Source organism: Thalassophryne amazonica, chromosome 17, assembly GCF_902500255.1.
Source record: "Thalassophryne amazonica chromosome 17, fThaAma1.1, whole genome shotgun sequence".
NCBI classification, from domain to species: Eukaryota; Metazoa; Chordata; class Actinopteri; order Batrachoidiformes; family Batrachoididae; genus Thalassophryne; species Thalassophryne amazonica.
Window position 1 is genome coordinate 59,032,986 of NC_047119.1, and position 21,046 is coordinate 59,054,031.

The 21,046-nt window shown below is 42.5% G+C and overlaps 1 protein-coding gene across 2 annotated transcripts in view; it reads left to right on the top strand.

Moving 5' to 3' along the window:
- Window positions 1–21,046, top strand: part of pi4kaa (phosphatidylinositol 4-kinase, catalytic, alpha a) — a 59,748-nt gene that overhangs the window by 19,709 nt on the left and 18,993 nt on the right. The window contains exons 20-44 of one of the 2 annotated variants that reach the window (XM_034192338.1): window positions 14–122; window positions 503–639; window positions 711–844; window positions 954–1,036; window positions 1,122–1,192; window positions 1,306–1,430; window positions 2,344–2,425; window positions 2,587–2,670; window positions 2,779–2,868; window positions 4,228–4,347; window positions 4,658–4,750; window positions 4,849–5,005; window positions 5,124–5,251; window positions 6,587–6,745; window positions 8,082–8,233; window positions 9,202–9,309; window positions 9,443–9,663; window positions 12,646–12,801; window positions 12,892–12,971; window positions 13,072–13,271; window positions 14,179–14,266; window positions 14,491–14,658; window positions 14,803–14,856; window positions 17,953–18,073; window positions 20,884–21,013. In XM_034192338.1, coding sequence (XP_034048229.1) covers window positions 14–122; window positions 503–639; window positions 711–844; window positions 954–1,036; window positions 1,122–1,192; window positions 1,306–1,430; window positions 2,344–2,425; window positions 2,587–2,670; window positions 2,779–2,868; window positions 4,228–4,347; window positions 4,658–4,750; window positions 4,849–5,005; window positions 5,124–5,251; window positions 6,587–6,745; window positions 8,082–8,233; window positions 9,202–9,309; window positions 9,443–9,663; window positions 12,646–12,801; window positions 12,892–12,971; window positions 13,072–13,271; window positions 14,179–14,266; window positions 14,491–14,658; window positions 14,803–14,856; window positions 17,953–18,073; window positions 20,884–21,013 — 3,050 coding nt within the window. The remainder of the gene's footprint in view (window positions 1–13; window positions 123–502; window positions 640–710; window positions 845–953; window positions 1,037–1,121; window positions 1,193–1,305; window positions 1,431–2,343; window positions 2,426–2,586; window positions 2,671–2,778; window positions 2,869–4,227; window positions 4,348–4,657; window positions 4,751–4,848; window positions 5,006–5,123; window positions 5,252–6,586; window positions 6,746–8,081; window positions 8,234–9,201; window positions 9,310–9,442; window positions 9,664–12,645; window positions 12,802–12,891; window positions 12,972–13,071; window positions 13,272–14,178; window positions 14,267–14,490; window positions 14,659–14,802; window positions 14,857–17,952; window positions 18,074–20,883; window positions 21,014–21,046) is intronic. The other variant, XM_034192339.1, reaches the window with a different exon arrangement.

Consider the following 21,046-nt stretch of genomic DNA (forward strand, 5'->3'; position numbering starts at 1 on the left):
TCTTTAATCTTAGCTCACGAAGAGGTTACCACCAATCAAGGAGGCAAAGCCACGTTTGCAGAAGCTTTTCAGGGACTTCTGGCTGTATTCTGTGGTCATGGGATTTGCTGTTGAGGGTTCAGGTAGAGATAAGTGTTTAATACTATATAAACTGTCTGACTTTTTTTTAAAATTATCTGTCAATATAGATGGTGCATATACAGGTCAAGTCTGGGACCATGTGCAGTGTGTTGCTTCCATCATACCATAAAGTGATACTCCCTAGTAATAAAATGTATATAAAGCTATATAATATTTATATAGCATTTTGTATTCATACATACAAAGTGCTGCAAAAAATAAAATACAACAATAATAATAATAATAATAAAAACCTATGAAACTCTAACCAGTTAAAGTCCTACTGTCCAGCCCTACTGTAGTACAGTTTGAGCTCACATCGTAAGATCCCCTTTTTATTTATTTGTTGTCTGTTGTGATTTGTTTATGGTGAACTCTTCAGGTCTGTGGCCTGAAGAATGGTATGAGGGAGTTTGCGAAATTGCAACTAAATCGTCACTGCTCACATTTCCCAGCGGAGAACCTTTACGCTCTGAACTACAGTACAACTCTGCACTGAAGAATGACACCGTCACTCCAGTAAGAGAAGGCGCACATGTCCGTACAGTAAAACTTTCAGCACTAGTTTATGATTGATTATTGAATTTCAGGCTGAGCTGAATGATCTGCGTAGTACCATCATCAACCTTCTTGATCCTCCTCCTGAGGTGGCTGCTCTCATCAATAAATTGGACTTTGCCATGTCCACGTATTTGCTTTCGGTTTACAGACTAGAATACATGAGGTAGGGAAAATGTATATGTGTATTCCATTATTACCATATGCACTTGTCTTTTTAGCATCATTAAATTTGTTGCTTATTCTTACGTTGTCATTTTTCTAACATTTATTAGGATGCTGCATGCTCTGGACTCTGATCGTTTTCAGGTGATGTTTCGATACTTTGAAGACAGAGCAATACAAAAGGATAAATCTGGTAGGCAGAAGAGCGAGCCAAACCCTATAAAAACATGGCGTCACTTGTTCTATAATTGTACTAATATCTTGTATATCATTTCCAGGTATGATGCAGTGTGTAATTGCTGTTGGTGACAAAGTTTTTGAGGTCTTCCTACAGATGATGGCTGACAAAGTAAGGGCTCTTTCGTTTTCCTGCTTTTGTACTTTTCATTGTTTTTGCGTTATGTTGGGTTTCTGTATCATTATGCCATGTGGACAGACTGTGATGAAGTTGTTTCTTTTCAGCCAAAAACTAAAGCTCATGAGGAAGAGTTAGAATGTCACGCTCAGTTCCTGTTGGTCAACTTCAATCACATTCACAAGAGGATCCGAAGAGTGGCTGACAAGTATTTGTCTGGCCTTGCTGAAACGTGAGAATGCATTCATCCATATGTAGTGTTAGCCCCATACGATATTTGATAATAACCTGAAAATAATCTTTTGGGCTCTGTGTGCAGCCACAGTTGATTTAACATAAAATAATCAATATGTCACTTAAGTTGGGACTAAATCAACTTTGGTGGAACATCAGCAGCAGGGCCACAAGAAATTAGCTCCACAGCAGTTTGTCAGGTAAAGAACACTCTGCAGGAGTTAGGGGTGTATGTGTGAAAGTCAAAAATCAAGACAATTCTTTACCACTAAGAACACGAGTTTGGGGGCCTTATGTGATTCAGTAAAGCACTGGTTCATCTCAAAATTTTGATGTCATTGTTGAATTGACTTACGGACGTAATTTGTTATTACTGTACTTGATACAGTATAAACTATTTAAAGTTTTTGATCACACCCAGAAATATCAACATTATACAAATAGTGATCCCTCGGGGGATCATTGTTGGAACAATAATCCCCCGAGGGATCATTATTGGAACAATGATCCTGAGGGGTGACATTCCATTATGCTGCCAGATAAACCAGTCACCATTTGTTTTATTATACATCTTTGTAGTTCATAAATGTGACTTTATAATGGTGTGAAAAATTTGCCAAGTTATTTTTTATTCTTTTTATTTTTGGTTATTTTTACTAGAAACAAATCATTGATGGCGTCTGCGATGCATCACCCCTGCGCATGCGTGAAACATTGTTGCCCCGTTATGACAAAATCAGTCTGCAGTTGCTCATAATGTTGCCCGAAATGGTGCAGAATCAGTCAATAATGTGGCTATTGTTAACTTTGGATGATTTATTGTGAAAAGTATTGCAATTATTACTCTCGATTCAGCCAATCAGAGCAAAGGATTTCAGTTAGATGTATAATGATATCAATTCTCTTCTCAGATTTCCACACTTGTTGTGGAGTGGTCGCGTGCTGAAAACCATGTTGGACATCTTGCAGACGCTCTCTGTCTCACTCAGTGCAGTAAGTAATGAATCCATGTACACGTCAGTAAAGCCATATATATATATATATATATATATATATATACATATATATATATATATATATATAGTGTGTGTTTATGCCTGTAATGATAGATGTGTATATGTTGCATTCATGGTGATGTATATATTTTATGGCAGGACATTCACAAAGACCAACCTTATTATGACATACCAGACACGCCTTACAGGATCACTGTCCCAGATACATATGAAGCCAGAGAGGTAAGATTGTTATTCTAGCAATGTCCAGTTTAATATAATGCTACCTATTCCTCAGTACAGATGTAAGCATGTTGTAAACATAACTTTAACAGGACACCTTGTTTTTAGAGCATAGTGAAGGATTTTGCAGCTCGATGTGGAGAGATCCTTAAGGAGGCTATGAAATGGGCTCCATCCGTGACCAAATCTCACCTACAGGTAATGTGTTTTGAAATCTTCTCATGAGATCCAGCAGAAGCATTGGGTTTTAGAAATAACAAAATCTCTATACCTTGAGCACTCACAGAGTTAAAATAAATGAGCACTCTGACAAACACTGATTGAGTATTCTGTACTTAACAGTTGAAATTATGATCTCACTCATACCCTCTTTCCTGCTCTGGCAACACTGTAGGGCTTAGACATTCAAAATGTAGATGAGGGGTTAAGTTTGGTGATCCCAGCCAGCTTCTGTGGATGATTACTCAAAAACAATTGTTATCTTTTAATTCAACAAATTAAAACTGCACATAATGAAGATGAACTAGTTAGTTTGTGGTGAACATTGTTTCACCAGCTCTATCCCCAAAACAACTTTGTTTTGCCTATGTAACATCACAAAGACATGTCTTGTTCCACCAAGGGTGGAGTTAAGCTTGCAGCTACCAGCAGAACCATGGTGCCAGCACAGGAAATGCACAACAACACGGGAAAGTAAAGTTACGAATACCACATTTGCCCGTTGGAGGGCCCAGGGCCAAGTATCAGCCCACCCCCCTTTGTTGAAGAAAGTTGGCTAAACACCCATCTGAAATTAAATTAAATTATATGGAATACATTTAATGAATGAAAAAAGGACAAAAAGTGAACACAATCAGGCGAGTTACAGAATTTGTGATATGCCTTTTATTTGTGATGAAATTAGACATTTTATTGAAATTGCCATTGCGATGTACGTGATAATGACCATGCTCATGCATCGGCCCACTTCCTCTTCAGGCAGAATTTTGCGTGGAGAGCTATGGGCCCTCTGATGGGAGAACAGCATAGATAAAACACGTGGCTGTCTGATGCCAAGACCTTTTGTAGTTGCACTGTTAGTGCAAATAATTCTAAACAGTGCTTCCCAATTTCAAACACCCCAGTTTTAAACATTGTTTTAGAGTCCACATGAAAAGGAAACCAGACATCACAACCTGGTGAACACTGTCACCTGCTGGATGGTTCTGGAACATTCATATATATTAAAAATTATGAAATTACTTAAATTATTTCATATTTTTACTTTTATAGTTCACCTCCATTCCTTTTTTTTTTTGTTCAAATTAACATTTACATCACCTCCATTTTTTAAATTTAGTTTTTGTTGCTTTTTGCAAAGAGAAGTATCTAATAGTTTCCATGAATGTTTTAAAGTGACATTTTTCTTGGTTGTGCCTCTGTTGTACCTGGAACACTGTAATTACTGGTTGAATAACGAGCTGTTGCCCTCCATGAAAATGATATTTGGAGGAGACTTCTTTTCTTCAGACTCTTTTAACCATTGCACTGTATGTGTTTTGTTTTGTTTGAATTCAGGAGTATCTGAACAAACATCAGAACTGGGTGTCAGGCCTCTCCCAGCACACAGGTCTTGCCATGGCTACAGAAAGCATCCTGCATTTTGCTGGTTACAACAGACAAAGCGTCACTCTTGGGGTGAGTCACCAACTGATACTTCATTTTGTGATAGTTCTTTGTTTGGTGAATTGTAACAGTGCAAATCTAATCAATCTGAAATTGGAATAACAAGGGCTCCAAGATGGAACCTTGTGGGACACGTGTCACTCACAAGGTCCTTTCACATGCTGATATAAATTGCAGATATTATTGTGATATCATGTGCTCCCCCCCCCCCCCCAAAAAAAACACAAAAAGCAACAACAACAAAAAAAAAAAAAGGTGAAGAATTATTCAGAATTTTTCTAAATTTAGTCTTTGTTGCTCTTTTTGGTGCTGTCACATGTAGTCAACTCAGCTGACTGAGAGGCCAGCCTGTGTGAAAAAGGACTACTCTAACTTCATGGCCTCCCTCAACCTCAGGAACAGATATGCAGGAGAGGTAACAATCACATCATATTTTCAGTCATTTTGCTGTGTAAAATAAAAGGACTTTTTCCTGTTTTGATCTTGCTCAGACCTGTGCTGTGTTATCTCCAGGTGTCAGGTATGATTCACTTTGCACAGACGGTACGTGCGCAGTCTGATCTTAGCCGGCTGATGGTTAAAGAGATGGGAGAAGCTCTGGACTCTGCACAGCCTGAGGCCTTCACTGAGGCCATGTTCAAGTTGGCAGCGTTACTCATCAGCACCAAAGGTGTGATTATTTATTTATTCTTTACTGTTCCATGTACAGTGAAGTTTATTACCATCATCTTGCATTCCGTGGATTTGTTTTGACATTTTTGTGTCTCTTGTCTGTCCTGGTTGCTAAGACTGTGACCCTCAGCTGCTGCACCACCTCTGCTGGTCTCCTCTTAAGATGTTCACAGAGCACGGCATGGAAACTGCTATTGCTTGCTGGGAGTGGCTGCTGGCAGCACGAGCTGGTGTTGAAGTACCGGTACTTACCAATTTTAGTTTTATGCTGCGTTTACATATAACGACGGCACGTCACGAATGCCACGAAGTATACATTCTTGGCCGCTGATCACGAATGTGATGATTCGGGGCAGAGGCATCAAGTGTCCTCAGGAACTGCTGCAACCTGTTACCACGCATTACGATTAATGGCACGTGTTGCTGGAGAATTATCAGGAACCATTACGCACGGTCAAGAATAACGTTCCACGTTGTTGCGCGCAACAACGCATCATTAAGTTCTGTCACGTTGTGAATAAGGTGATTTGTCTCCACACACACTCCCATATTCATCCAACCATCAGTTGCTGAACAAAGTTTTCTCCTCAAAATCCATATTAATGCACAGCAGAACTTTGTGATTGCGTGCTTAGTTGGGCTCTGTGCCATGGAGTGGCACAGAAAGGAGGAGGGGACTGAGAGCCAGATGTGTGGCTTCATGCGGCTCTCATCTCGCGCGTTTTCCCAAACATCAGGCACATGCAGGAGGTGGAACATCTGTAGGAGCGTGCTGAGGAGCACTGAAATGAAACTTTTAGCCGACTTGGCATCACTGTCCTCCTTCAGCATACTGCAGCAATGAAGCTGAATGCGGTGCAGCAGGGTTTAATTGTGCGCACTCTTCTTCCTCCGCCGGACTGGAGGAGGTGCAGAGATGTCTGGCTGCACATGAGTCTCCTCTGGTTCCTCTGGCTCAGAGTCGTTCTCCTGCTCATCGGTCACAGCAGGAGGAGCTTCAGCAGGAACTGTGGAATCACACTTGGCCAACTTCGCGTAACTATTCCTCTTCAGCATACTGCATCACACTGTGCGCACATGACAGAAAACTGATTCGTTGTACGCGCAGTGAAATGTGACACCGCGTTACAAGTCGTGTCAAAACTTGACAGTTTCCGTGTCACTTCGTAATAACGCGTGACAATTTGAGCTCAAAGAACCATCACAGGAACCACCACAAACGCTGTTACGTTCTGTTAAGGATCACTAGTCATCAAGACGGATCAACACGCTCACTTGCGACCTCTACGACATGAGATGAAATGAGGGCGGTGTGTGACATTCGTGGAAGATTTTTTGACAGCCAAAAACATGTTCTACGAATATCAAGAATATCACGCACCAACACGCACTATTAAGAAACCTATTCAGATGTGTTAAGTCACATTAAGAATGTCAGGAATGTGTCACGAATGACAGAAAAATGACATTCGTAACGTGTCTTGCTTATGTGTAAACGCACCATTATATCTTGCGTATGAAATTATGTTCTGCGCGTGTGTGTGTATTTACACAAACACTAGCCTCTCTGCCTGCCTAGTTTATGCGGGAGATGGCAGGAGCATGGCAGATGACTGTGGAGTTGAAGATGGGCTTGTTCTCGGATGCTCAGCTGGAAGCTGATCCTCTGGCTGCATCAGAGGAGAGTCAGCCTGTCCCTTGCCCTCCAGAGGTTACTCCTCACCACATTTGGATAGAGGTGAGACACTGAGATGATCCTTTCTTAAGCCTTTTCAGTCACAGTACATAACATTGCTGGCATTATCATTCAATTAAAATAGTTGCTTATTTGGATTTCTAAACGTTCGGCTCTGTCACAGGTAGCAGAGGATTTTCAACTTGGAGTAGCGCCTAAAAAATGTCATCACAGTGAACGCAGCATTGTTGTTTGGCTTTCTCACAGGCTACTTAGATGTATTTTAAAACCCTTTTTTTTTTTACATTTTAATCCTCAACTAATGATCATTATGAGCATGAGGGATGCTCAACCATACAAATACATCAGCTAATGCTAGCATGTGGCATTGTTGGGGACCGTTAACTATGATGTTTTAGCCATGTGGTGTATTTCTCTGGGTGTGATCCAGCACTCAGGAGCCTCAGTGTTGAGAACCCAGCAACTAGAAAAGGACAAGGGAACAGCCTCAGTGTTGAGAACCCAGCAACTAGAAAAGGACAAGGGAACAGCCTCAGTGTTGAGAACCCAGCAACTAGAAAAGGACAAGGGAACAGCCTCAGTGTTGAGAACCCAGCAACTAGAAAAGGACAAGGGAACATGCATGTTTGCCGTGGCTGCGGCAGACAGATGATTGCCTTCAACAGGTTGAGATGGAGTGGTTGTTTGCCTGGGTGGTTGCCGTCCATGAACTATCGCAGTTCTACAATATGATGCTGTGCTTGTGATGCACAGCATGAGCACACATTCCCAGACCTGATCTTTTTAAAGTAATCATTGTCAAAAGTCTGTGGTACACAAAAGAAGGATTTAGAATTTGTGCGTTTCATTTTTTGCAGGATATATAAGTTTATGTATATTTCAGGCAGGAGTGGTGGCCTAGCAATTAAATGCACTTGTTTCCAGTGTGGAAGGTTCCTGGTTCAAGACCACCCCTGCTTGTTCTCCATGTAATGTGAGGTTGTGTCAGTAAGGGCATCCAGTGTAAAAGTTGTGCCAAATTAACATGCATATCCACCTCTGATCTGCTGTAGCGACCCTGAGTGAAACAAAGAAGCAGCCGAACGGATTTACATATAGGTTTGTATTGCTGTAGCGTTTGTGTTACTGTGACAACTCGCAATTCAGATTTGAGTGGACTAGAACCATTTTCAGAAAGCTTGCTGTAATGTCCAACCTCGTAAGATCGTCAACAGACCATTGTATATTTTAGAGAAAACTGACACAGGCATTTAAGACCATGAGACGGACATCAAAATCTCCAGGCTTTTGGCATAATGAGGTACATTTCTGAGAGGGGCTGTATTGAAAACAGCTTTTTGTGTTAATCTTGTCCCTTTTTGCCACTTTTTTCTTACAGTTTCTAGTCCAGAGGTTTGAGATAGCCAAGTACTCTAGTGCAGATCAAGTGGAGATCTTTGGCAGTTTGCTTCAGCGCTCCATTTCTCTGAATGTTGGTGGGGCTACGAGTAGCCTCAACCGCCATGTAGCTGCTATTGGACCTCGCTTCAGGTGAATAAATATTTTCTGTAAACTGTCTTCAGAGTACTTAGAATAGAATGTTCAAAACATGTTTAGTCCTATAGAATAGCCAAAAGGACTAATGCCATCAAGATGTCTCCCTGGTACGCCTTGTGCCGTGCACTGTGTGCCATCCCACTTTTTCAAAAAAGTTGAGGCCTGGTGCCCCCAGGACCTAACAAAGAAGGCAAAGAAAGAAGAGGCGATTTTCATATTTAAGTAATTGGGGGGGGTGCTGTTCAGTAACTTTTTCTGTAATTTGCCCTAAAGATTCTTTGGGAGGCAGCTTACAGACAGGAAAATAAAACCCATTGTGCTTCATTTGTTTTATGCCCCGCCCCCCAAGAGACCCCCAAGAGGGGACACATAAAAAAAAAGCCATTTTAAAAGATCATTGTTTGATTTATTACAGAAAATCTGTTCATAAAATGTTTCTGAAATTTGGTGCAAACCATCCTTGAGGGACTGTCTGGTCATGGTGAGTTGAATTTTAAATGGACTGCATTTATATATCGCTTTTCATCTGAATCAGAAGTGATGCTCACATCCACCCATACCAATGTCAGGGTGCTACCATGTAAGGTGCTTAGCTACACAACGGGAGCAGCTTGGGGATTCAGCATCTTGCCCAAGGGCCCTTAGTGGTTTTCCAGCCTGACGGCGTTTGAACCGAGGCTCCTCTGGTCTCCCGCCCAGCGCTTAACCACGAGACCATCATCTCCGCCTGACCATCACTGACTTTCAAATGAATCCCTGTGGGCCCCCCGAGCCCCCAGAAAGCTAACAAATTTCTGGCAATTTCTTACAAATTACTGGCTTATTGCCACTTTCCTCATATTTGGTCAAAACAAAATTACTCTATCTTTGTCCAGAGGGCTTCAGAGGGTTTTTTTTTTTTTTTTCCTTCAGTTTACGTGGATATGATGAATTTGTCATCAGTATATTTCTCTGTACTTCAGGCTTTTGACTCTTGGTCTGGCTCTACTCCACTCTGATGTCATTACCAATGCGACTGTAAGAAATGTGCTGCGAGAGAAGATCTATTCCACAGCCTTTGATTACTTCAGGTGTGTCCTTACAGTGCTGCGTGCGCTTGTTAGCATTTTATTTGTTTGCCTGAAAAGGTATAAAGAATAAAATAAAAATAGCCCCAAGTAGCAAAAACTGTTAACTCTGTTTTCTGGTTCTCTTCATCTCCAGCGTGTCTCCAAAGTTTCCCACCCAGGGTGACAAGCGTCTCCGCGAGGACATCAGTATCATGATTCGGTTTTATGCTAGCATCCTGTCTGACAAGAAGTACCTGGCTGCGTGCCACTTGGTACCACCTGGTGAGCTTGGCACTACTCCAACCCCGAGCACCCTCTCTGCTGGGATATTTGGATCGCTTATCGTGTCCAGCACTTCTCCGATATCAATCTTAAGTAAGCCTAAAACCATGGCGCACGGGCTGCAGTTAAGCAGTGGCATGCTTTTTACGCATGTCAAATTTGGCATAGTTTGTCCTCACAATGCTGATTGGTCCAGAAGTCTATATACAGTATGAGTATAATTTATTATTCTTTTGCTGGTCTTTTTTCTGATGATATTATTTTATTCTCCAATCTCATTATATTGAGCTTTGTCTCGTCGTCTTATTTTCTCAGTGTCTTAAGCTGGATTCCCATTGAAAGTTTTTGACACCTGATTGTGCACCTTTTTGTGCAAGCATAGAAAAATAATCAAATACCCAGTCAGGGCCTGAAAACCAGTAATCTTTAGTAAAAGTATGTTATAGAACAAGGTGACCAATCTGGAAAGTTTTAAACATATTTTTAAAAATTTGGCGGGACGGGTGATCCACAGAACTTGAATAATTGGATGTAATATGTACATATAGGGTCTAATATGCCTTTTATTTAAATTTTACAGATTATTTCTTTAAAATAAATCATTTCTGCTTGAATGCAGATTTGGTCGCGCTATTGTTTTGATGCCAAGCTACAATTAAAGGCTGAAGTTAAAATACAATGCAGATTTTTTTATTCGTTCTGTTTTTTGGAGTGAGCATTGAACTGGAGTGGGTACCGATTGTGTGCAGTGGCTCCGTGCCGTGAGGTGCACAAATCACTCTGGAAAAAGCATAGATATTATATACGTGTATGATATCTATGTGGTAAAAGTAGATAACGGTGGGCATGTGGGTAAACATGCAGTGATGGGAACCTACCGTGATGGGGCCATAAATCCGCAATGGGACACTGGCTTTACTTATTCTATACTCTACTTTAATTCGTAGTTATCAGCTGTGAGGAGAAACACAAATTTGTCATCTGCTTTAAGATGCATGATTGTTCATTATATCAGCTCACCCATCTGCTTCTTCCCTCAATTTATCAAATTGGTATCAGTCAAAACACTAAAAATTGGAATATGTTTTCTCTCCATCCCAGAATCTCTTGTCGTCTTCATTCCTCGCGTCCACGAGAACAGACATGGTCTCATTCTCATACACATCCAACCATTTAAGGTAGACAAATCCTCTAGCCACAAATGCTGGCCCAGATTCATCTCCCTTTTGTCCTTTGCGCTTTAATTTTCCTTTTAATTTTGATTGGATTTTCTGCCTTTTTACATGCATGACCATCAAAACAGAAGAGCAGCTACCCATTATCATAACCATATTGCTCATTTTTCACTCTTTGTAATTCTTAATATTGAATGAGAAAGACTGTGTGTAAGAAAGTTTCAGCTACTATATGAAATATTTAAGTGAGGCAGCTCATGCAGGCGGGCACCTGAAATCTCTTTTCTCTCAATAATGAGGACTGTATACTGCTGTTGTTGAGGTAGTTTAGAAAGCTCTGCATCACAATGGCTGAGCTGGCTGATGTTTGGAGACCTGGAAGTTGCCAGATCTTGGTGGATACAGCAGCTATTGATCTGGTCACCCCAAGGGTCCGTGCAGTTCTGGCAGTTTCGGTGGTGAGCTGGTTCCTTCCGATGGTGTCAGATGTCACCCCCATCAATGAGCATATTATGAGGCTCAGATCTAAGGATTGGAGCTGAGCTCGTCCAGGCAGGTGGAGCTGTTCTTCTGCCATTGCAAATAATCTTTGTTTCAGTCTGGGAGACAGGTATCATCCCTATGGACTGTAAGAAAGGACTTGTTACCCAAAGGAAAGGGTGATCACCTGGAAGAAAGGTACGTCCAAGGATTATTCTCAAGAGGATTCAGTCCTAGTTACTTGTTTCTCAGTGAATGGCGCAGTCTGGCTTCACACCCAGGAAATAAAATGTCAACCAGATCTTAGCTCTGAGTACTCAATGGTCACAAGCACAAATGTCAGCAGTATTTCTTTGCAACTTTTGGTGATTTTTGTGTTTGATTGGGTTGACTGGGCTGCTGTCTGGGCCATGAGAATTTGCAGGATCCTCAACATGTTTGTGGACGTCGTAGCCCGTCTGTACAGAGCTACTGTGAGTGCTGTGCAGAGCAGGAGTAGGGATGTGTTCTGGTACCGACAATGTTGCTTTTAAAGACTCAGTTATGTGCCTTTGTTGGCGAGGAAAGGTTTACTTCACAGGGGATACTATAATCTTTGACGAATTGGTGATTGCAGCACATGAGAGACTAAGTCAGGAGTCACGGTGTCTGAGTTTAAGATTGTCCTGGATCAAGACTAAGGCCCAAGTTTTGAATCGACTTTGAATGGACTGTATATAAATACACTTATGGCAATGTGTCAAACCTGTTGACACATGCACTTATCTTGGCAGTGACATTCATTCTTTTGGGTCTTTGGCCTTTGAGATCGAGAGGTGTCTTAGAAGAGCTTATGGGGTCATGAGGTCTCAGGATGGAGGTGTTTCGTGTTGCTTATAGCTTTGAAGGACAGTGAAGGTCCAAATCCTTAGTGTCCTGGCACTTCCTGTTTGGTTGTGAGACTTGGACCGCTGGACTTGGGAAGTTATCCAGTGACCTAAAACGACGACTGGATATACTTGGTACAAGGCGTTTTTGTAGGATCGATGGGTAGCACTGGAGTGACATGCGTTAAACAAACGGTTACATGACGAGATTCAGATGAGGAGTATCACTTGCAATGCAAGGGTACATCAGCTGTAACGTTTTGTCCACGTGGAGTGTTTCTCAGAGTTGGGGTTGCTCACATGTCACCTAGCTGCAGCAGATATATGGCTCCTTTTGTGACATGGGGATGGAGCGACTGCCTGACTGATTGCCATCCAGGAGGCAGGGTGTTTCCGTAGCGTGGTGGACATAGAGATGTGCGGCACCAGCACATGCTCCCAGACCTGACCTGTACTGTATGTATGATGATGAAGGTATCCAGAGGCAACGGGAGACTGAGAGCTTACATGTTCTTATGTTTTGGGTCACAGTGAATGTATTTATACCTACACAGATAATCAGGACCCATCACTGAATAGTTTGACAGTGATGAATGCCGCTGATCTCAGGAGCACTGTGGACTCCAGCTCTCGCTCCCAGCAGAGCAGCCAGGGTTGGATCAACACTTACCCACTGTCCAGTGGCATGTCCACCACTTCCAAGAAATCAGGTACTGATTAATTCAGCTACATGACATAGGGAAAAACCCCAAAACCTACACGATGATCCGGTTTACCGCACCTTTTTTTTTTGTTATCAGGCACATCCAAGAAAAATAACAGAGGGACACAGCTGCATAAATACTACATGAAACGTAGGACGCTGTTGCTTTCCTTACTGGTGAGCAATGAGAATCATTTTGGCCAAAGATGTTCTGTGATTTTGACTCCAGTTATAGTGACTGCTCTTCATCAGCATCTGCCTTCTGATGTCTTTCTAGGCCAGTGAGATTGAAAGATTGACAACATGGTACAACCCCCTTTCCACCCAAGAACTGGCCATCTTCACAGAGCAATCCGTGGAGACCAGTATCGCCAACTGGAGGTCCAAGTACATCAGTCTGACTGAGAAACAGTGGAAGGACAATGTCAACCTGGCCTGGAATATTGCACCCTACCTGGCTATCCAGTTGCCAAATAGGTTTTCATTCATTTTCTCTCTCCTCCTCCTCTCTTGTTCAGTGTGTCTTGTTAGTAATGTGGTGGCAGATTTTCAGGAAACAGAAAAAAGTTTTGTTTTCTTGTAATTAACAGGGCAAGCACGGGGTTAGTGGAGTCAATCAGAGATTCTAATCCAATTCCATTTTTTCCCACAAATCTGAATGGTTAATCGTGTGAGATTTCAGACTGTATAATATTGGGGTAACGGCGGCAAAATATTCGACTGTTTTACATTTGGATGTATTATTCCGCGTCCTGACCGTTGTTCTGATGAGATGTCATTCCTGTCGAATGCCATTCCTGTCCTCTGGAATATTATTGAGGTGCGGAACTGTCGATTTATGTGACGAGACGCACAATTTGACAGAACACTGGCTGCGCGCTACTAGCAGTTAGTGCTGTTAACTGAGAGCGAGAGAAAGTCATGTACCGCCGCTGCCGCCTAAATGGGTGAATTTAAGCTACCATACAGAAGTACTGATGTGGATTCTGATACAGAATTACCATTTCACATTTGATGGATTCTCACATTTGATGGATTACTCCGCACCCTGACCGCTGTTGGAGCGACGCAGCCTTGGCTCGATGGTTAGTCTTGCCGACAGAATTACCTGCAGAATAATAAACCATGCAAATGATAGAATTGAATTAGAATGGGAATAACCCCCTTGTGTCTGATGATTTGCGAACGTTCATGCTGTTATACGGTCGCAAATAGCCGTTTTACGTCTCCGCTAACGCATCGCCGTAAAGCTCAGTTTGCGACCATATAACCAGCATGAACGTCCGCAAACCATCAGACACAAGGGAGTTATTCCGTGTCTGTGTGTGTGTTTTGGGGGGGTTCTATTAAAAACAGCTTCATACATTCATGGTTTGTTTGCCAGGTTCAAAAATGAGGCCATTGTTGCTGAGGTAACCAGGCTGGTGAGACTGGACCCTGGAGCAGTCAGTGACGTACCTGAGGCCGTCAAGGTTCGACGTCTTATCAAAGCTGAAACGATGATCTTTGGAAATGTAACTTTTGTGGTGTGTGTGTGTGTGTGTGTGTGTGTGTGTGTGTGTGTGTGTGTGTGTGTGTGTGTGTGTGTGTGTGTGTGTGTGTGTGTGTGTGTGTGTGTGTGTGTGTGTGTGTGTGTGTGTGTGTGTGTGTGTGTGTGTTTGTGAATAAGTACAGGTATTTTCTCATGACTCTGTAGTTCCTGGTCACGTGGCACACGATTGATGCTGACTCTCCTGAGTTGAGCCACATCTTATGCTGGGCTCCAGCAGATCCACCCACCGGTCTGTCCTACTTCAGCAGCATGTATCCTCCTCATCCCCTCACTGCTCAGTACGGGGTAAAAGTGCTGCGGTCTTTCCCTCCAGTGAGTAGAATGTACTTTGTGTTGTTTTTTTGAAGTCTTTCCACTAGCTCACAGGGATTATTTACCCCCCCACCCCCACCCCCTGTAATGTATGAAAGTCATTTCCAGTAATTCATTGTTCAACACTTTGTGCTTTATTTTTAGGATGCCATTTTGTTCTACATTCCTCAGATTGTACAGGCCCTCCGCTATGACAAGGTAACCTTTTACTTCCTATAGAACAAGTTTTAAAACTTGGATTTTTATTATCTAAAAAATATAAATGACAAATTTTCTAAGGTTTCAGGCCCTCCTGGTCCTCTATGCATGCTGTTTGCTCATATAGCTGTTATTAATGCAGCTTCAGGATCAGTAGCCACTCAGCAAGTGAGGCCTTTGCATTAATTTACACACAGACATTGGCTACAAAACTTTCAAACTTAAATTTCCCCACTCCAAACATTTCATGTTTTTAAATGGTCTATAGAAGTCAGATGGAATATCAGAATTTATATTCACAAACCTTACAGTATTTTAAAAGAGTGAGTGACTTTATTGAGTGATGTACAGAAAAGTGAGTTAAAGTTAACGTGGCACAGTTGCCACCACCAAACTAGTGCGGTCCACTGACAGTCTCACCTGGAAGAAAATTTTGAACCATCCAAATTATGAAGCAAACATTGTTAGCTATATTGAACGTGTGTGTGTGTGTGTGTGTATACACTTAACAAAAATATAAACGCAACACTTTTGGTTTTGCTCCCATTTTGTATGAGATGAACTCAAAGATCTAAAACTTTTTCCACATACACAATATCACCATTTCCCTCAAATATTGTTCACAAACCAGTCTAAATCTGTGATAGTGAGCACTTCTCCTTTGCTGAGATAATCCATCCCACCTCACAGGTGTGCCATATCAAGATGCTGATTAGACACCATGATTAGTGCACAGGTGTGCCTTAGACTGTCCACAATAAAAGGCCACTCTGAAAGATGCAGTTTTGTCTTATTGGGGGGGATACCAGTCAGTATGTGGTGTGACCACCATTTGCCTCATGCAGTGCAACACATCTCCTTCGCATAGAGTTGATCAGGTTGTCAATTGTGGCCTGTGGAATGTTGGTCCACTCCTCTTCAATGGCTGTGCGAAGTTGCTGGATATTGGCAGGAACTGGTACACGCTGTCGTATACGCCGGTCCAGAGCATCCCAAACATGCTCAATGGGTGACATGTCCGGTGAGTATGCCGGCCATGCAAGAACTGGGACATTTTCAGCTTCCAAGAATTGTGTACAGATCCTTGCAACATGGGGCCGTGCATTATCCTGCTGCAACATGAGGTGATGTTCTTGGATGTTTGGCACAACAATGGGCCTCAGGATCTCGTCACGGTATCTCTGTGCATTCAAAATGCCATCAATAAAATGCACCTGTGTTCTTTGTCCATAACAAACGCCTGCCCATACCATAACCCCACCGCCACCATGGGCCACTCGATCCACAATATTGACATCAGAAAACCGCTCACCCACACGATGCCACACACGCTGTCTGCCATCTGCCCTGAACAGTGTGAACCGGGATTCATCCATGAAGAGAACACCTCTCCAACGTGCCAAACGCCAGCTAATGTGAGCATTTGCCCACTCAAGTCGGTTATGACGACGAACTGGAGTCAGGTCGAGACCCCGATGAGGACGACGAGCATGCAGATGAGCTTCCCTGAGACGGTTTCTGACAGTTTGTGCAGAAATTCTTTGGTTATGCAAACCGATTGTTTCAGCAGCTGTCCGAGTGGCTGGTCTCAGACGATCTTGGAGGTGAACATGCTGGATGTGGAGGTCCTGGGCTGGTGTGGTTACACGTGGTCTGCGGTTGTGAGGCTGGTTGGATGTACTGCCAAATTCTCTGAAACGCCTTTGGAGATGGCTTATGGTAGAGAAATGAACATTCAATACACGAGCAACAGCTCTGGTTGGCATGCCAATTGCACACTCCCTCAAATCTTGCGACATCTGTGGCATTGTGCTGTGTGATAAAACTGCACCTTTCAGAGTGGCCTTTTATTGTGGACAGTCTAAGGCACACCTGTGCACTAATCATGGTGTCTAATCAGCATCTTGATATGGCACACCTGTGAGGTGGGATGGATTATCTCAGCAAAGGAGAAGTGCTCACTATCACAGATTTAGACTGGTTTGTGAACAATATTTGAGGGAAATGGTGATATTGTGTATGTGGAAAAAGTTTTAGATCTTTGAGTTCATCTCATACAAAATGGGAGCAAAACCAAAAGTGTTGCATTTATATTTTTGTTGAGTGTGTATATATATATATATATATATATATATATATATATATATATATATATATATATATATATATAATCTGCTAGGCGATGCAGGTATGTCAAGTCTGTACAATTTTGTAGCAAAAACATCTAAACTTTTAGAGTACATGGTGTTTATCAATTCTTCTACATCCCTATTACAAAATTTACAGCCTGATTTTGAACATTTGATTTTCCTGCGCTTTGAGAACTCGTGCACTGATAATTGGAAAATGTTGTTTGGACAGGAAACATGGTGGCTTCATAGTTAGTACTGTTGCCCCACCGCAAGAATGTCCCAGGATCACTTCTGACCTGGATCTTTTCTGTGTGGAGTTTAGTGACTTTTACCCTCTCTGGTTCTGTGTTATGTTGTGATTGACTCCTCCCACTCTGGCATGGGAGGCAGGCGCTCAGTATCGGCTGTGGCCTCAGTATTGACTACCACATGCATGTGCTTTCTCCCACTTCCAAAGGCATGCAGGTGAGGTGAATTGATGACTCTAAATTGACCATAGGTGAGAGTATGAATGTGTTTGTGTGTCTATATGTCGACCGTGCGATAGACTGGCGGCCTCTCCAGGGCGTACCCCACCTCTTGCCCAGTGACTGCTGGGATTGGCTTTTTATGTTGATTTTGGATTGAGAACTTCCTCCTGGTTTACAGCCAGGTTGATGAAATGCTCCTTTCATGGGATCTGCCTCTAAGTTTTTTTTTTTTTTTTTTTGTAATATACTTATACGGAACTGAAGCAGCCATTTTAATTGAGTCAACACATAGTTTGATAACATTATATATTTGGAAATGGGGAAAGTTGGTTTTTGATCTGGATCCTAAAGACTGTTAATGATCTCAGTGTGTTGCTTCTATGAATAGATATAAATGATCAGAAAATGCCAAACAACAGCAAATTCTGTAGTGTCAAGATGTCTTTAACTAGAACGAGCGATCACAGTGCACCCTGATACTTCATCATGCACAGATGGGTTATGTGAGAGAATACATCCTGTGGGCAGCACAAACGTCTCAGCTACTCGCCCACCAGTTCATCTGGAACATGAAGACCAACATCTACTTGGATGAGGAGGGACACCAGAAGGATCGTGAGCATTAAATTAATTCACATTTACTGCAGCACCTCTCATGCATCTGTTACATTACCTAAAGCCACTCTTTTCAGAGAGTTCCATGAAAATTCAGTAGGTTTATCTTATATATTCCAATTCTAAGGTGAAACTATGCCAGTATACTAAGGTATATCTAAAAAGGAAGAGTAAAAAAGAGTAGAGCCACTTAGGTGCCTGGTCTTGAGAACCAGGGATGGTAGATTGAAAAGCTTTTTTATCCCATGGGAACTCTCACTACCCACCCAAGTTGCTCAAGAAAAAGGATATATATAATATGAAATAATAAGACATAAGAAAGATAAGACATCATATATATAACTGATAATTAAATAATAAGGGTAATGTACATCTACACTCAGAATTAAACTTAGATTATTATGATTTTCTATCCTGGTATTGTGTACGATATGTGGTACATTATTAGGGTTGCATGGTTTGATGACTACTGCAGTTATCACAGAAAATATTGTGATGTGGTAAATTTATGATCTTGTAATTCTCTTTCTCATTTGTCATCAAACTTTTATGAGAAAAAGCATTTCGATGTGCATTATAACCAAGCGGCAACTTGAGCCCGCTGGAATTGAGGCCGACGCGGAAGTGTAGTACCCTGACTGGCTTGTTTGAGGCTGGCTCCAAAACAGAGCACTTTCCCATAGTGCTCCATGTTAAAATGTCCGACTTTAGAGAAGAAATAAACATGTTTACAGCCGAGTACAAAAAAACGGTTTTGTTCTCATTCAACAGTTTCCTCCTCCATGGAAACTGTATGGGCAGTTAATTTCTTTTTTTTTATATCTTAGTTTAAGATGTTTTAAGCCATAAAGTTCTGTATAATTGGGGGCGTGGTTGCTTTGAGTGGCAGCTGCTGAGCGGAGAGTGTCCATGCCTTATCTTTAGCTCATGCTCCACATGTACGAGGTCTATTAGAAAAGTATCCGACCTTATTATTTAAAAAAAAAAAAAACATGGATTTGAATCACGTGTGATTGCGTCAGACAAGCTTGAACCCTCGTGCGCATGCGTGAGTTTTTTCATGCCTGTCGGTTGCGTCATTCGCCTGTGAGCAGGCTTTGAGTGAGGTGTGGTCCACCCCTCTCGGCGGATTTTTATTGCGAATAAATGTCTGAATGATTTGGAGCTTTGCTGCATCAGTTTTTTTCCTGAAACTGTGAGAGACCTCCAGGTGGACACCGTTCGAAAAATGAATATGGCTTTCAGGGACGATTTTATGGGGATTAAACAGATTACGGAGTGTTACTGCCGCTTTAGGGACTGCCCACAACTCCTGAGAGTGTGGCGCGCTCCCAGCCCCCATCGACAGGCTGACACCCCGCACAAACAACCAGATCATTTCCAACGTGAAGGCTTTGTTGATCCGGGACCTCGTCTGACTTTCACAAAAAGGCAGAAGATGTGGACATCAGCACTTTTTCGGCACATTCCACCGTTACAGGAGTTTTTTTCATGGAAAGAAAAGTGGAGGGACGCGCCACGGAGCCGTTCATTACGCGGGACAAAACCACCTCGGTGTTGGTCTCACAGGACGGCTTAAAGGTGGATTTCAGACGGATTCCGGTTGCTTTCCAGTCGTGTGAATATCCAATTGTGATTGTGCATGAGCTGGACATGTCCCAACATGTCCCGTGAGGCTTCTTCACGGCGTTGCTTTGCGCCGAGCGGCTGCACCGTGACACGCGGTGGAGCCGCTTCTCTTTCCATGACAAAAACTCCTGTAACAGTGAAATGTGCCGTTCATTTTTAAACTGGACGCTGTCTTGATCCGGTATGTCATCTGATTAGCACAGGAATTGTGAAAAGACATGGACATCAGCACTTTTTCGACACATTAAGACAGACGTGCGAAGGAGTTCCGCGCGTCGCGGTGCAGCCGCTCGGCGCAAAGCAACGCCGTGATGAAGCCTCACGGGACATGTTCTGGCATGTCCAGCTCATTCACAATCGGATATTCCCATGACTGGAAAGCAACCGGAATCCATCTGAAATCCACCTGAAAGCCGTCCTGAGAGACCAACACCAAGGTGGTTTTGTCCCTTGTAATGAACGGCTCCGTGGCGCGTCCCTCCGCTTTTCTTTCCATGAAAAAACTCCTGTAACGGTGGAATGTGCCGAAAAAGCGCTGATGTCCACATCTTCTGCCTTTTGTGAAAGTCAGACGAGGTCCCGGATCAACAAAGCCTTCACGTTGGAAATGATCTGGTTGTTCCAGCGGGGTGTCAGCCTGTCGATGGGGGCTGGAAGCGCCGCGCTCTCAGGAGTTGTGGGCAGTCCTTAAAGCGGCAGTAACACTACGTAATCTGTTTAATCCCCATAAAATCGTCCCTGAAAGCCATATTATTTTTTTGAACGGTGTCCACCTGGAGGTCTCTCACAGTTTCTGGAAAAAAATTGATGCAGCAAAGCTCCAAATCGTTCAGACATTTATTCGCAATAAAAATCCGCCGAGAGGGTGGACCACTCCTCACTCAAAGCCTCTCACAGGCGAATGACGCAACCGACAGGCATGAAAAAACTCACGCATGCGCATGAGGGTTCAAGCTTGTCTGATGCAATCACACGTGATTCAAATCCATATGGTTTTTAAAAAAATAATAAGGTCGGATACTTTTCTAATAGACCTGTATTTCTTTCTTGTCACTTGTGTTATTTTAGCAGCATGTTGTGTATTTGGCTCATATATGCTAAATTCATGTTCTGTCTTATTGTGTTTAAGTCTACTAGTTAAATTGGTGTAATTACATCGTCTCATTAATCTTTGTACGTAGCGGACATTGGGGAGCTGTTGGAGCAGATGGTTGAGGAGATCACAGGCTCTCTGTCGGGCCCAGCAAAGGACTTCTACCAGAGGGAGTTTGACTTCTTCAACAAGATCACAAATGTGTCTGCAGTTATAAAGTAAATTCATTTGCTCCAGCTAGCAAAAGCTTC